At 46.2% G+C, this 16,118-nt stretch overlaps 1 protein-coding gene across 5 annotated transcripts in view; it reads right to left on the bottom strand.

The window, feature by feature from the left end:
• Positions 1–2,155: 2,155 nt before the first annotated feature.
• Positions 2,156–16,118, bottom strand: part of IARS1 (isoleucyl-tRNA synthetase 1) — a 68,242-nt gene continuing 54,279 nt past the window's right edge. For 2 of the 5 annotated variants that reach the window (XM_047830857.1, XM_047830856.1), the window contains exons 30-34: positions 15,733–15,838; positions 8,554–8,679; positions 7,004–7,147; positions 6,266–6,418; positions 2,156–2,658 (exon numbers count right to left, since the gene is read on the bottom strand). In XM_047830857.1, coding sequence (XP_047686813.1) covers positions 2,576–2,658; positions 6,266–6,418; positions 7,004–7,147; positions 8,554–8,679; positions 15,733–15,838 — 612 coding nt within the window. In that variant the 3' untranslated portion in view covers positions 2,156–2,575. The other 3 variants (XM_047830859.1, XM_047830858.1, XR_007146436.1) reach the window with 3 other exon arrangements.

The raw sequence follows: 16,118 nt of genomic DNA, 5'->3' as shown, positions 1-16,118 counted from the left end.
TAAAGATACAACTTATTTTTAGAAGTTTGACTTCTAGAAAAGTACCCCACACCTACTTTACCCCATTGCTAACAACTTACACCATTATGGTTCATTCTGCACAGCTGCTGAACCAACGATACATCATTAACTCAACTCCATACTTTATTGGGATTCCATTTTGTCCCTAAAGATCTTTCTCTGCTTCCGGATCACATCCAAGATGCCACATCGTATCTAGCTTTTATGTCCGCTTTGTGCACTCTGGTCTGAGTTCCTCAAACAGTCCTTGTTTTTGACGACCTTGACAGTTGAGTCAGGTACTGTGTGGAATGTCTCTCACTCCAGGTTTGTCTGACGTCTTCCTCATGGTTAGACTGGGTGACAGGTTCTCCAGTGGCCGCATACGTGAAGAGCCATTCTCATCACAACAGCAGCGTATGCTGTCGTGGCTGATAGTAACTACTGTCACCTGTCTGACGTAGTGTTTGCCGGTTTCTGAACTGGGAAGTTATTTTCTGCTGGCTTTCCATCTCCACCCGTGGGAGGTAAGTCATTACGTGCAGCCCACTCCTGAGGTATGGGGAGTCAGGGTGCACCACACCAAGGGGCTGTCTACAAAGGTAGCTGTCACTTCTCCCTCATGTGGTCCACCACTTATATCTGCATGGACTTTGGAAATTTAATTTATACTTTCAATTTTCATCCAACACTAAGTTATTTTTTTGTCCACATTCAGGTTGGCGTCTGTCCCTTTGACATTAAAAATATTTTACAATAATGGTAACAAATTGCTAAAATTTACCGACGTAACCATTTGATGGGTACCGTTTAGCAGGTGTTAACTATACTCACCACTAGGAAAAGACCTCCAGGGCTTCTTCCTCTTGCCCACCGGACACCCCTCCCTGCCCTGTGGCCTGGCAGCTTGGTTGTCCATTGTTTCAGGGCCTGATTCCTCCAGGCACCTCACCATCTTGGAATCCTGGAGTGCTTGTCTTTCACTCAGCAGAATGTCCCCAGAGCTCATCCTTCCTCTCAAAGACTGAGTGATACTCCACTCTGGGCACATACTAAACACACAGTAATTTTGCGGTGAACCTGGCTGTGCTGCATACCTCTTCCAGATCTGGCTTTCAATTCGTTGGGGTATAGATCCAGATAGCTGGATCATCTTTAATTCGTTCTCCGCTGCGACCACAGCGTTTCACACTCTCAACAACAGTGCATAGGGTTCCAATTTTCTGATCCCGGCCAACGCTTGTTCTTCTCTGTTTTTTTTCCCCTTCAACTTTGTGAACTTGAATGAATTTATTGTAGTGGCCAGAGACGCACCAACCAGCTCCTGTGCAAGAGACCCTGATGCAGGAGCATTTGTGCAGAGGCTATGCTGTCCCTTGCTACTCCGGCCACAGAGCCAGGGCATGTCTGCCCCACTCAGGACTTTTTCTACAAGGAATCCTGGCCTGACCAGGACTTTCCCAGGGTTGCCCTGCAGTCTGGGCTTTTTCTAATCAACCTCCTGTCCTTCCTCTTCTGTGTCCACAGGTGCCAGACCCACGTGCATGTCCATTCACCATTGCCTGGCCCTCCCTTTATCCTCCGTCTGTTCCTCCCAGTAGACTCCTGCAGCTGATTTCGTCTTGACATCTGCTCCTTTGACATGTGGGATCTTGGGAAGAAGTGAGATTAGATGTGTAGCTCTTTTTTTTTTTTTTGGAGACAGAGACAGGAAGGCACGAGGGCACAAGTGAAGGACAGAGAGAGAGGTAGAAGCAGGGCTCACCCAAAGTGGGACGTGAACTCACAAATTGTGAGATCATGACTGAGCTTAACTGACTGAGCCACCCAGGTGTCCTAGCCCAGTGTCTTTTTTTTTTTTAACGTTTACTTTTAAGAGAGAAAGTGTGAGCGAAGGTGGGGCAGAGAGAGAGAGAGACAAGGACAAAGGATCCGAAGCAGGCTCTGTACTGACAGCAGAAAGCCTGATGTAGGGCTCGAACTCACAAACTGTGAGATCTTGACCTGAGCTGAAGTCAGGCGCTTAACTGACTGAGCCACCCAGGTGCCCGCTGTCTTAACAAAGAAGTCGCTATTAAGTTTTTGTGTTCCTTAAAGATTACAAATTTGAAGTTTTATTCAACTATGGGAGAACGAATTACTTCTAAAACATTTATTATCTGAGAGAAAATTTGTTTATTGTTCTGATTTACTGAAACTTAAAATATACCATCAAATTACCCAGGAAAATCCAGGTAGCAGAAATACTTAACACGTTCCTTCTGGAGGTCTCAAACAAGTTCTGAAAGGCCACAGAATGATATGTATAGACTACGCCAATAGACCCCTTCTGTAAGCGCAGAAGCGAGCTCTGTGGTGTGGAGATGACACCCCCCCCAGCATGACCGCGAAGGTGCCCAAGGCCAAGTGTGAGCATTACCGGACGTTCCAAGTCACCTGATGGATCGACCCCAGTTCAGTTTCAGACCAGACGCAGCACATGACGTATGCACCTGGAGGGATACGCTCAGTGTGTGTGTGCAGGGGACAGCCATGTGGTGGGGGGAGGCCGACTCAGCCACATCGATAAGGAAGGTCAGATGTCTGCCGTTGTCGGTAACACAGAAACATACACAGTCTTCATGTTCAAAGTCTTCATGGGGATTTCTTCTGTAATTTCTAGAATGGAAAGAAGATTTAAATAAATTAAGTTTTCTACCTATTCTGTATGAATATTTTAAAAATGCTGACTGCTTGTGTGAAGAAATCTGGCCTCACCCTCAGAGGTCTGACCTCTGTCCCAGCTCCTGAGGGAACCTCTGAGCCCTTGGAACTTCCTGAGCGACAGGAGTGTTTTGTTAATTCTGGGGGGCCCTGATAGTTTCTGCTAATAAGGTGACTCAGGGCGGAGCCAGCCATACCAGAAAGACCAGCCACACGATTTAGGTCACGTGGTATCACCTGAGACAGAGCAGCCACGTGGGCAACAAACCTGTGAGGCCCATGTAATGAAGCCTCACTATAAATCTGGCCCCAGGTTTGGGGAGCTTCCCTGGTGGTAACCCACTGTCACGCATTGGGGCCTGGAGGAGGTCACACTGCTCACGGCCCCTTTGGGAGAGGGCAACCAGAAGCCCCGTGTCTGGAAACCTCCCAGATTAGGCACTCTGTACTTCTTCCTTTGCCTGGTTCTAGCTTTTATTCTCTTCCTACATCAAATGTGGTTCTAAGTGCAATAGGTGCCAGTGAGTTCTGTGAGTCCTGCTAGCAAATTATCAAGGCCAAGGGTGATTTTGGGAAATCCTCTGAACTTACAACTGGTGGCAGAAGTGACAGTGGTCTCGTGTGGCCTTTTCCAGAGTTTGTTGAAAGCCCCAGACTCCCCACAGCTGGGGTGAGAAGTCTTGGGCGGACCTTCTGGGGGACTCCCTCAACCTAACCAGCCTGGCACACCAGCCCAGACGTGTGCACACCCTGACCCAAACAGGTATTTCCTACGACCACAGAGAAGGCTTAGAAGCCATGCCTAGCTGGACCCAGATTCATGGTCTCTAAATATTAACAGAGGGGGAACTGCTGTGTCCAGGTCTGGGGAAGCATAAGGGTGCGATAAGCCCCTAACATCTTTCGAAGCCAGAACAGTTACCAGAGACTGAAGGCTGATGTCAAAGAATATAGGAGCCAATATAGCCAAAGACAAAAACTCTGAGTATCTAAAAGTATAAAACAAATGTAACTGATAAAAACACACTGAATAGATAAAAGCCCAGAGAGAGAGAGAGAGAGAGAGAGAGAGAGAGAGAGAGAGAGAAAAGAGAGAGAGTAAAGAAACACTAGAAACGCTCTTTGCCCCCTGGGGTGCATTTTGCTTCTAGCAGATCTGGATTCAAAGGGTAGGACCACCTTTCTCTGCCAGGACAAGCAGGGATTCTGGAAATTACCCTCGGAGCTGCCTCCTTTATAGACAGATCATGACAGGACCTGGAGAGGACAGTGAGCACCTAGTGGAACAAGCAGGAAGCCATCCGTGAGTTTCTAAAACTGTAAGGCATCCCGTGATCCTTCTAATTTACTGAATTATTACTACTTTATGAAAAATGATTTCGAGAGGAACAGCACAATGAAATGTGGCTGGGGATACAGGATGGGCAGAGACACTGGGCTGGAAAGAGCCCCAGGTTTCTCAGTGGTCTTGGGTCACTCAGCCTTCAAGGTCTCTTGAGTTTGGTGTGGCCACCAGCCTCATGGCACAGGGAGGAGGCAGTGGGGGCACAGGCGAGGCCCACCCTGTCAGAGGTGGTAATGTCAGGGCCTGATTCACACAAATGTGCTTCTGCCCTGGTTGTGTGGGCCAGGTGCCTGCACCTGCACCGAACCAGAGACAATGACACCTTGTCACGTCTATGGCTCGGCTGCACTTGGGGGCCTGCAGATGCGGGGACGAGGAAGTTTCACCCATGCTGAACAGACCAGGAAGCTGGCCTTTCCCACCAAACCACATATGAGAGCCGTGAAAGGAGCTGCTGATGGCTGGGCAGCCTGTAAATGTCACCGTGGGGGCTCTGAATGTGGACATCGTCATGGGAGGAGACCCCGCCAGTGGAGACGAACAGGCTGAGGCACTGATGTGAGGGGCACAGCTGTGCCTGGTTACAGACAGGAGCATCTGCAAAAGAGGCTTTAATTTCTAACGATGTAGCAGAAAATTTGAAAGTGTAACATAAAACATTAATTAAAAAAAAAGTAGCCAAGCAAGGGAAGAACATGAGGGAAATCCAGAGGCCAAAAATCATGGATCCCAAGAGGTACCTGAACATTAAGGTTTCCTGGAGGTCCTGGTGACCTACAGCTTTCGGCACTAAATGGCTACCGAAGTGAAACAAAAAAGCCTGGGGTGTGCACAGACTGGGAAGTTCAGGAACCCCAGGCCCCCCCAAAACCTGGGGCCAGAATCAGGAACCCACGGCAGCAGATACTTCTCCACCCAGAAGACGGTTAAGAGAATGTAGTGGGTTTAAAAACGGGCCTTCCAAAAGATATGCCCATGTTCCAGTTCCTGGAAATTGTGGAACATACAAGAGTAGGAGGCACCCTGGCCACAGAGGCAGAGGTCAGAGTGATGGGGTCACAATCAAGGACACCTGAAACCAGCAGAAGCTGGGGAGGCAAAGACCAGACTGTCCCATGGAGCCTCCTGAGACGCAGCGCTGCGGACATCCCGACTTCAGGAGGGTGGGGACGGACACAGCACAGCACGTTCCCATGAGACTCTGGCCCTCATGCACGACTGGGGCCCCAAGTAATGGAGTTTAGATGGGCCTGGGCTGGCAGCGTCCCCTAAGATCTAGAGAAACGCTTCCTTACACGGAACTTCCTCAGAAACATCACAAACAGAACCAACGTTGTTAGAACTCTAGAAACAACCAAACGTTGACTACAACCACATGAATGCGGGATCAAGAAAAAGGCAACCTGCAAGCATAGGCAGACCTGTGCTGTCACACTTGTGCTTGGCGCCCTGCCCCCACTGGCTGGCGGTGCACTTGAACACAGCAGCCCAAGGTCCCATGGTCCCAGGAGGAACAGAGCAGGTTGTTTGTCCGAACCTGATTAGGAGGCACCTCCAGGGCTCCCAGAAGGTGCCTGTCTCTGGTTTGTCTGACCTGGAGCTCACCCAGGGTGGAAAAGCATAAGCATCGCTTTTAAACACTCAGGCAAACAAAATCCCCACAGCTGCCAGGGGCCCAAGACTGTGGCTGCAGGACACAACAGAGGGCTCAACACCGGGGAGGAGAGTGGAGGACAGCATGCCCTTGGACAACGAGTACCGCATAACTTAGCCAGCCACATGCATGCTCAGGCCGGGATGCATGCACAGATAAGTCCCGAAAAGACCCCAAGCTTTCAATTCGTAAAAAAAGAAAAGCTTTTCTGCTCAAATCTGGCTGACGAGGGAGTGAAGGCTGAGGCAGAACAGTGAGTAGCCTGGCTGTGCTGGGAAGTGGCTTCAAAAATCGAGGAGCAGCCTGGGGGACTCAGCCAGTTGGGTGTGTGACTCTCGGTTTCAGTTCAAGTCATGATCTCACGGGTGGTGGGCTTGAGCCCTGCATCGGGCTCTGTGCTAATGGTGCAGAGCCTGCTTGGGATTCTCTCTCTCCGCCCCTCCCCCACTTGTGTGCGCTCTCTCTCAAAAACAAACATTAAAAAACACCACTCTCAACAAAAGAAGAACAGAAGTGAAGGAAGTGTAGCCAGTGCTGCACCATCTGTGTACACGTGTCCTCACCATCTGTCTGAGTCTCATTCAGAAACAGCTTGAGCTTCCTGCTGCGAAGGCCAAACACCTTGGCTGCTTCATACAGGAGGCCCTGGTGGGTGAGTCCATTCTGCCCAGGGGGGTTTTCCAGCAGGAGCGTGCCCACGGTTCCCTTCACACACTCTATGGAAGAAACGAGTACTGGGTTAGTTCCTGAGAACCAGCCTCCCCCCCACCCCACCCCCCCCGCCCCGGCTGCTGAACCCTGTGCACAGCAGAGGCTCCAAGAGCCAGCGGTGTCCTGGGGGGAGGCATCCAGTGTGTAGACAGCCCACACCGCCTCCCAGAGGGAAAGGAAACGCCCTTGGACATAAAAATCCGTAGTTGGGGAAGGGACACTCTGGAAACAAATGTGCACAATGGGGGCCCCAAAACATCAAGGAAAAATAAGCATCCATCCAGTCTGCAGACCAATGCATGAACAACAGTTTTCAGAACACTTCCCAGGAAAAGAAAACATTTAAGAGCCTTAGTACTTAATTCTGCTTCATGTAGCTGCGATGTTGACCTACCAGTTTACCTTATCTGCTGACCAAGCTGGCTGTAGGCGTTTCCACATAACACAGAGACACAAGCCTGAGTGTGCCCCCCGGAGCAGCATGGGGCGCACACTACACAGCACCACGTGAGATACGGCAAGTGGAAGGAACCCTGACGCCCAGCGCCCCCGACCCGCCTCCCCAGGGGTTCGCGGCTGGGGAGGCTTACCTTGCGGGCCTGAGTTCAGGAGCTGCAGGTTGATGTAGCGGCAGAGGGCAGAGCCGGGGCCGTCCACCACGGCGGGAGCAGAGCCTGCTGCCACGCGGAGTGTTTTTCCACTAAGACTCAGTAAGTCAGTTTGGTTTCGTATTTCTAAGAATAACAAAAATAGAGACAACAAGTTATTCTTTCAGGCGTACACAGTTCAGAGCTGAAGTCATTCACCTTTTCCTACTTAATTATTCAACTATCCTATATCTTTGCAGTGATGTTTCCACTTAACTTTGCTTTATCAAAGGACCTTGCCTTCTCTATAAAATCAGGTGTAAATGACATGCAAACAGTAAGAAATCTTAACGTTGCAAATTAAATGGCATACAGTAATAACTTAAAAATATAAGGCAAAATCGTTTTTTTCCCTTTTGGTATTTTTTGTTACAGCTCTTCTTAAAATGTTCTACATCAGAATCTAAACTTCACTGTGAAAAGAAATCTTATATTAAAAATGCTAATTATAGTCAGAAGAAAAAGTATTTGACTCATGGACATATGTGAAAAATAGCAAGACACACAGAACACAGAGATTTCACCTAAAATTAAACAGTGTTTAGGGCTGGAAACACAGCTGGACAGTGCTGGAGGCCATGACTGGTGATGGGTGAACATGGTGTGTGGGAAAGCGGCGGGGGCAAGTCCTCGATGGGCATGTCCAGCCCCACCTGCAGTCTGCATGGCCTCCACTCTAGACCCACACTTGTGGCTCCCATGACTCCCCGGGACCGGGGACAGAGGATGAGGGCATCTGATATTGTGAACCTGCCCCGGTCCCTGCCAAGCTGGTGGCGCACACACAGCAGGACCTCGCTGAGGTCCCGACTGATGAGGCCCGCCAGTCCCCTCAGTTGGCCATCCAGATCTCCTCTTTTAGGCCATTTACAAGTCCTGAGAAAGAGCATCCAGACTCTCACAGAGTCTCCGGTGGTTGCTGCTGCGAATCACAACAGAAGCCTCTGTCTCCCGTCCTAGAGCTGAGATGCCAAGGTGTCCCGAGGGCCCTGCTCCCTCTGAAGCTTGCAGGTGTCTCCCCATCCTCGCCCAGCTCCTGGAGGCTCTCAGCCAGCTGAGCTGTGCTGTTTCTTGGCTTGTAGTTCTCCAAGTCCAGCTCTGCCTGCATCTTCCCTCGCTCTGTCCCGTGTGCTCCCGGGGCTCACACGCCCTCTCTTGGGGACACTGCTAGTATCTAAGCACACTGGCAACAACCCTATTTCCAAAGGTCACGTTTGGGGCATGCAGGGTAAGAACTTCAACACGTCTCCTTTTAGGTTTGTATTATTGAGAATCTGGGTCTAGCAAGAAACAGACACTACACTTAATAAAGTCCATGTACAGCACAGACCTCTGAAGCCCAGACCCCAGCCTGTGGCCGATGGGGAGCAGGCAGGACGGGAGGTTCCGTCTGCCGAGGGGCCCTTGGTCGACTCAGACTCGGGGGGAAGGCACGGCTGTGGAGCAGAACTGATACCAAACACCCACCTCGGGTCAGAGGAGTTTCCACATACCTGTTTCACCATGGAGGACAGCCAGCTCTGTATTTTTTACACCAAAAATGCTAGTAATGACACTCTTCAGCTTTAAAAGGTCCAGCCTGTTGTCGCCTTTTGGATTTTCTAGAAGCAATACTCCACCTAAAGAACCACAAATACAAGTAAAACTGAAGGAAAAGAATAAATTTGAATGAAAAGTCCAGGAAAACACGTCATCTGTAGATCATTTCCAGTGAACGTCTGCTCGTGTGTTTTCCCATCTTCCAGCTGGATCTCTTTAAACCATGAGAGGACTGCTTCCCCTCTGGGCACACTGCAGGTGGAGGTGGTCTGCAAGGGTCCACTGCTGTAGCTCAGGTTTGCTACCCTCTCACAGGATCTCTCACAAAGCAGAATTCTGAATTCTGAGGAAGCTCAATTTCTCAATTTTTCCTTTTATGGATTGGACTTTTGGTGTCACTTCTATGAACTCTTTACCTTGTCCTGAATTCTCAAGATTTTCTCCTACTGGTTTTTACGTTTACGCCCACGCTCCATCCTCAGTTGGTCTGTATGTGCTGTGGGCGCAGGTCCAGGCCTCCGTCTGCCTTGGTGCCACATGTAGAAAAGATGCTTCAATGAACTGCTTTTGCTCCTTTCTCAAAAATCCTCTGGCCCCCATGTGTGGGTGTACTTCTGGTCTCCCATCTGGGACATGGATCAGTGTCTCCGCTATGCTCTCACCACATGGTCGGTCTTCAGGTAAGTCTTGAAATGGGGTAGAGTGATTCCTTTTATGCTATTCACAGTCTGTAAAATTGTATTAGCTATTTATTTCCTTTCTCTTTCCAGATAGGTTTTATAATTTTGTCTACCAAAAAACACTGTTGAGGTTTGACAGGAATGCAGTTAAACATGTGTATTAATTTGGGGAGAACTGATGGGTTTACCATATCGAATGTTCCAATCTGCGAACATGACACATCTCTCTGTGTTTTCATCAGTAATTTGTAGATTTGGGCATATAAGTCCTGTACGTGTTTTATTAGATTTCCACTTAAGTCTCTCTTTTTTGAGAGACTGTAAATGGTACTACACTTTAAAATTCATTCTCCACGTGTTCATTGTTAGTGTACAAAAATTAAATTGATTTTTGTTATGTTTGCCATATCTTGTGAATGTGATGAATTTTATTTTTTATAAGCAATATAATTTTATTCAATTACCCAGAAACAAAATGCACCAATTAATATACAAACCCAAAAGGCATATACAACACCAAAAATACTTTAAAATAATAAATTTAAAGATCACTTGTAGTTTTTTTCTTGCAATGTGAGTGCTTTCAGCCAGAGAGTAAAGGACACACCATAGCACATCATGTGAAGGCAGGTGGTGGTAATGGTGCCGGGAAAAAACACTTGTGCTGGAGTTGGGAGCTTTTCTTCTCAGTTGTTCGGCCACTCGGCCCAAAAAGGGGCAGCACTGGGAGTGGCCCCATATATCTGGTCACTGCTCATTCCATTGCTCCCTGGGACTGAAAGCAACACAGAACCCTGGCCTTGTTGACATCACAATGCACATCTGCTGCCTGTCTGACCACCTCCTTCCACAGGATCACAGATGGTCTCCAATGAGTGAGCCAGAATGTCAGCAGCAATGGACCAGCTACGTGCCACACATCACAGAACTTGAATAGCAGTTTGGGGGCCATCATCACAGGCCCAAAAGTACACATGGCCATCCTGGCACTAGCTGGTGACGGTGCTGATGGGCGAACCAGGACACATATCAATCTGTAGACTACTTGGGATTTTCTATGTAGACAGTCATGTTCTCTTCATCTCAGGTCAGTTTTATTTCTTCCCTTCTGATCTGTAGCCTTTTCTTGCCAACTTCCTGTGCAATGCTGAGTAAGAGCAGTGAGAATGGGTATCCTGATCTTGGGTAAAAAACATTCAGTCTCTTCCCTTTAAGTATAATGTTACCTGCAGGTTTATTCATACATGCCCATTACCAAGTTGATGGAGTTCTCCCTATTTTTCTCACAGTTTTTTTTTTTTTTCGGAAGAACTTTATATTCATGAGAAGTATCAGTCTACAGTTTTTTTGTTTTTTGGGTTTTTTTTTGGTGTGTCTATATCTGGTCTTAGTGTCAATACTACTTTAGTAAAGTGAGTTGGTGTTTCTTCTTTTATTTTCTGGAAGAATCCATAGAATTGGTGTTAGTTTTTTCAAGTCTGATTGAATTCTCTGGAAAAAGCCTTTGGGTCTGATTTCTTTTTTTTAAAAGAAAATTTCTTTTTTTCTCCTCAGACACCCTTCCTCTCTTCTAAGACAAACTTACTATGAACTTTGTTTCTCAAGCCCATTTTTACCTATAAACAATGAGTGGTGATGTATAGTTGACATGCGATATTCTTAGCTTCAGGTACACATCACAGAGAATTATTATTTTTTTAACAATGTGTAGACTGATTGATGTATTTTTTAAGTAATCTCTACACTCAATGTGGGGCTCGAACTCACAACCCTGAGAAAGAGTTGCATGCCCTAATGACTAAGCTAGCCAGGTGCCCTGAGATGTGATATTTTTATGTTATGAAATGATCCCTACACAGTTATCACATTACCAACTGTACCTCAAATCCTTGGGACTCAGAGATCTTAACAACTGCAAGTCTGTATCTCCTAACCCCCTTCAACGACTCCACCTGTCCCCTAGCCCCTCTTAATGGTAACCAAGCGTGCTTCTGGCAACAGTGAGTCTGTTTCTGTTCTAGTTTATTGGCTTGGTTGCTTTCTTTTTTTTGGTTGTTTTTACATTTAACATATAAGTAAATTCATACAGAATGCTACCCCATTGTATAACTGTGAAACTTGCTTATTTCATTAAAAATATTTTTGGGGGGTGCCTGGGTGGCTCAGTCAGTTAAGCTACTGACTTCTGCTCAGGTCATGATCTCACAGTTCATGAGTTCAAGCCCTGTGTCGGGCTCTGTGCTGACAGCTCAGAGCCTGGAGCCTGCTTCTGAGTCTGTGTCTCCCTCTCTCTCTGCCCCTCTCCCACTCACACTTGTCTCTGTCTTGCAAAAATAAATGTTAAAAAAATTAAAAAATATATTTTTGGGATAATAGAAAAGTTTATAGATATATTTCATTACTTTTAATTGGTATACAGTATTCCACTTTCTGATGTACGTCTGCATTGTCCAAACACTCTCAGTGATGGTCTTAGACTCAACTAGACAATCAAACTTTCTTGAGAGTTAAAAATAATTTTTTTAAATGTTTTATTTTTCAGAGAGGACACACACACACACACACACACACACACACACACACACACACACAATGTGAGTGGGGGAGGGGTAGAGAGAGAGGGAGCCACAGAATCTGAAGAAGGCTCCAGGCTCTGAGCTGGCAGCACAGAGCCCCATGCGGGGGCTTGAACTCGTGAACTGTGAGATCATGACCTGAGCTGAAGTCGGATAATTAACTGACTTAGCCACCCAGGTCCCTAAAACATTTTTTTTGATGTGAGTCTTTAGAGATACAAATTACCTGCAGTCACATATTTTGAGATGTTGTATTTTCCTTTTCACTCAGTTTTATGTGTTTTTTTCCCTTGACACATTTTTTCCAAATTATGGATTATTTAAAAAAATGTTTAGTTTTCAGTGTGTGGAGATTTTGCTTTCACCTCCCTGTTACTGATTTACTGTTTGATTGCCCATGGTCAGAGAACATACTCTATACAATTTCAATCCTGAAATGTGTTGAGGTCTGTTTTCTGGCCCACACCATGGTCCATCCCATAGTAAATGTCCTGTAGGAGTCTGAGCAGGACATGCATTCCACTGCTGTTGGGTGAGCTGTTCCATTAATGCTGATTAGATTCTGGTTTTCTGTCTAGCAGTTCTATCATTTGTTGAAAGAGGTATATATTCAATTTTCAAACTGTAACTATGAATTTTCTCATCTTCCTTTAAGGCCTATCAGTTTTCTTTCTTATGATGTGCAGCTCTACTGGGTGCGTCCACATTTGGGATCATTATGTTTTCCCTGTGGATTGACATCTGTATCATTATTCATGTCACCGGTGACTTTCTTTGCTATGAAGTCAACTTTGTTGAAATGAACACTGACGTTTTTGCTTTCTTTGATTAATGTCTGTGTGGCAGATCTTTTTTTATCCTTTTACTTTCAACTTACTTACATTGTTATATTTGAATACTTCCTTATATACAGCACATAGCTGGTAGTTTTTTATAAGTCTGCAAATTTCTATTAACTGGTCTATTTAGAACTATTTACATTTAGTGTAATTATTATTATTATTTTTAAAGTTTATTTCTTTGAGACAGTGTGTGGGGGAAGGGCAGAGAGAGTGGGGGAGAGAGAGGGAGAAACCCAAGCAGGCTCTGTGCTGTCAGTGCAGAGCCTGGAGTGAGGCTCGATCTTATAAACTCTGAGATCATGACCTGAGCTGAAGTCAGATGCTTAACCAACTAAGACACCCAAGTGACCCTTTATTATTTTTCAAAGTAAACTCTATGCCCAATGCAGGGCTTGAACTCACGACCTGGAGATTGAGAGTCACATGCTTCATCGACTAAGCCAGCCAGGGCCCTGTCACTTCCCACCCCCTCCATTTAGTGTAATTATTGATGTTAGCTTAAGCCCTTCGTTTTAATTTTCTGCTTTCCACTTGTTCTTTTTTTTTCTAAGCTTCCTGTGGGTTATATGAACACATTCTAGAATTCCATTTTTATTTCTGTCGTGTTTTTGTATGTGTCTCTAGGAATAGGCTTTTTCAGTGGTTGCACCAGGCAGTATCTCATGTACACACAAATGCTGGACCACTAGTGTCAGTGTATGACCAGCTTGAGGGAAACACAGGAATGTGACCTCCCTTTCTATCAGTCTGCTCTTCCCTACTTTTAATTCTCTTAAATATTCTTGTGTATACACTGAGAGGTCAGTTTTGTTATAGCCATCAAATAATTTAGAAAAATCAAGGAGGAAAGTTTGTTGAATTTATCTATATTTTGACACTTTCTATTGTTCTTTCTTCTCTCCTGATGTCCCTACATTTCTTGTCATTTTCTTTCTGTTTTAAGAATTTCCTCTACTTATTCTTTTAGGATAGATCATGCTAGCAACAAATTCTTTTAGCTTCCCTTCACTTGGGAATGTCTTGATTTTCCCTTCACCTTGAAAGATATTTTGCCTGACCCAGAATTCAGGTTTCTCTCAGTTTCTTGAATCTGTAGGTGTACATGTTGTGCCAAATTTAAGAAGTTTTCAGCCATTATTTCTTTGAATACTTTTCCACTGCTGTCCTTCCTTCTCACTCTCCCGGAATTCAGGGGGAGAATATTAAACTTCTATTAACATCCCATAGATCTTTCAGACTATTCATTTTTTTTTTCAGATTAAAAAAACCTTTCTTTTGTTCAGAATGGGCAATGTCTGTTGTTCTATCTTCCAGTTCACAGATTCTTTCCTGTCCCTTCTATTCTGTCATTGAACCCATCCACCGTGTTTTGTATTTTAGTCTTGTATTTATCAGTTTTAAAATTTTCACTTGTTCCTACAGTGTTCAGGGCTGCTTTACACTTTGTCAGATAATTTTTACCATTTCTGTCATCTTGGTGTTCACATGTGTCTTTTTTCATTCAGCTTAAGATCTTCCTGGTTATTTTTTTTTTAAATTTTTTTTTCAACGTTTATCTATCTTTGGGACAGAGAGAGACAGAGCATGAACAGGGGAGGGGCAGAGAGAGAGGGAGACACAGAATCTGAAACAGGCTCCAGGCTCCGAGCCATCAGCCCAGAGCCCGACGCGGGGCTCGAACTCCCGGACCGCGAGACCGTGACCTGGCTGAAGTCGGACGCCCAACCGACTGCGCCACCCAGGCGCCCCAAGATCTTCCTGGTTATTGACATGATGACTAATTTTCAATGAAAACTTGGATGTGTGAGGTATTAAGACTGGTTCTTATTTAACTCTTCTATTTTAGCTTGCTTTGCCTGACATCACACTGGCAGGAAAAGGGGTACTGCTTTGCTCCTGCCTGGTGGGAGGAGAAGCTAGGCGCCTAGTTCAGCCTCCACTGCCACAAAGGTCAGGACTCCTCAGTACTACAGGGGTGGAGAGCACGAGGAGAGAGTTCCCACCCAACCCAAAGGTATCTTCTTGGCCTTTAAGAGTATGAGTGCCTCCTCACTGCTCCCCATGCAGCCTTCACGGACCCCCTTGCAGGATGGTGGCAGTTCATAGCCTCATCAGCCCTGGGTGGTAGTGAGGGAATGGACGCCTTGGTACTGCCCAGTGGTCTCAGTGATAGTACCGGGCAGAGGGGCTTATTGCTGCCCAGGGAGGATGAAAAAGTCTCAGCTCAGTGTTTGGGCTTCTGACACCATGGTGGCGACAGGACCTTGAGGATCCTCAGCCTGGCAAAGGTCTAGGCTCCTCACTTGGCCTTTGCTGCTATTGAGTGTTAGTGGGGCCATAGTTTTTTCTGTTGTGTTTGGCTGCAGTAGAGAAGAAGTCTAGAAGTTTTCTGTCTTGCTAGGCTACACCCCTCCTGGTCCTCTGTCTACAAAAAGCAGCATTTGTTGGGACGTTTTGTCTGCACTTGGCATTTCCAGTTGCCAACTTCTTCAGCTCCAAGTCTGGGATACGTGAGGCAAAAAGAAACACCAGGGAACTCTCCATAGTTTGTTGGCCTCAAGGTCCTCATTGGTCTGCATCTTCTGACGTATCACACCCAGGGTATTTGGTGGTACTTTGTGGGAAGAATAGGGAAAAGTATGCCTACTCTACTTCCTGGAAGTACAAGTCTGACTGTTTACCTCTGTGGATTCATTTTGATGGCAATTAGAAAGAGAAAGTTATATGATGTTCCTAGTTCTCTTAGAACAGCTTTAAAGACATTCATAGGTTTAGGGGTACCTGGGTAGCTCAGTCAGTTAAGTGTCTGATTTTGGCTCAGGTCATGATCTCACAGTTTGTGGGTTCAAGCCCCACGTCGGGCTCTGTGCTGACAGCTCAGAGCCTGGAGCTTCGGATTCTGTGTCTCCCTCTCTCCCTGCCCCTCCCCGCTCCTCTCACAAATAAATATTACAAAAAAAAAAAAAACAAACAAAACACATTCATAGGATTAGCTAAAAAATAAAGTACAAACCACAGGATTCATTTATTCTTACCTTGCTCGCTGCCATTTGTACAAATGTTAAGATTGACATATGCACAAGCAGGCCCAGGCGGGGATGATCCTCTGGTGAGTGTAATTTCCAGGTCAGATCCCTTTAACTGAGCACATGAGAGTATGTGACTGAGTAACTGCAGCACCGACCACAGTGTCACCAACTAACACAGCAACTGCTCCTCACGCCAAGAGCTCTGCACAATTCTGAGAGCATACTCAATCCCACCACTAAAATAGTCAAAAGCTACCGCTTTTCCCTTCATGTTTCTCTCTTTTCACCTTGTTCTCTTAAAAATATACAAAACAGGGGCGCCTGGGTGGCGCAGTCGGTTAAGCGTCCGACTTCAGCCAGGTCACGATCTCACGGTCCGTGAGTTCGAGCCC

This window comes from Prionailurus viverrinus, chromosome D4, assembly GCF_022837055.1.
Source record: "Prionailurus viverrinus isolate Anna chromosome D4, UM_Priviv_1.0, whole genome shotgun sequence".
Classification (NCBI taxonomy): domain Eukaryota; kingdom Metazoa; phylum Chordata; class Mammalia; order Carnivora; family Felidae; genus Prionailurus; species Prionailurus viverrinus.
This window is presented reverse-complemented; position numbering and strand designations above follow the sequence as displayed.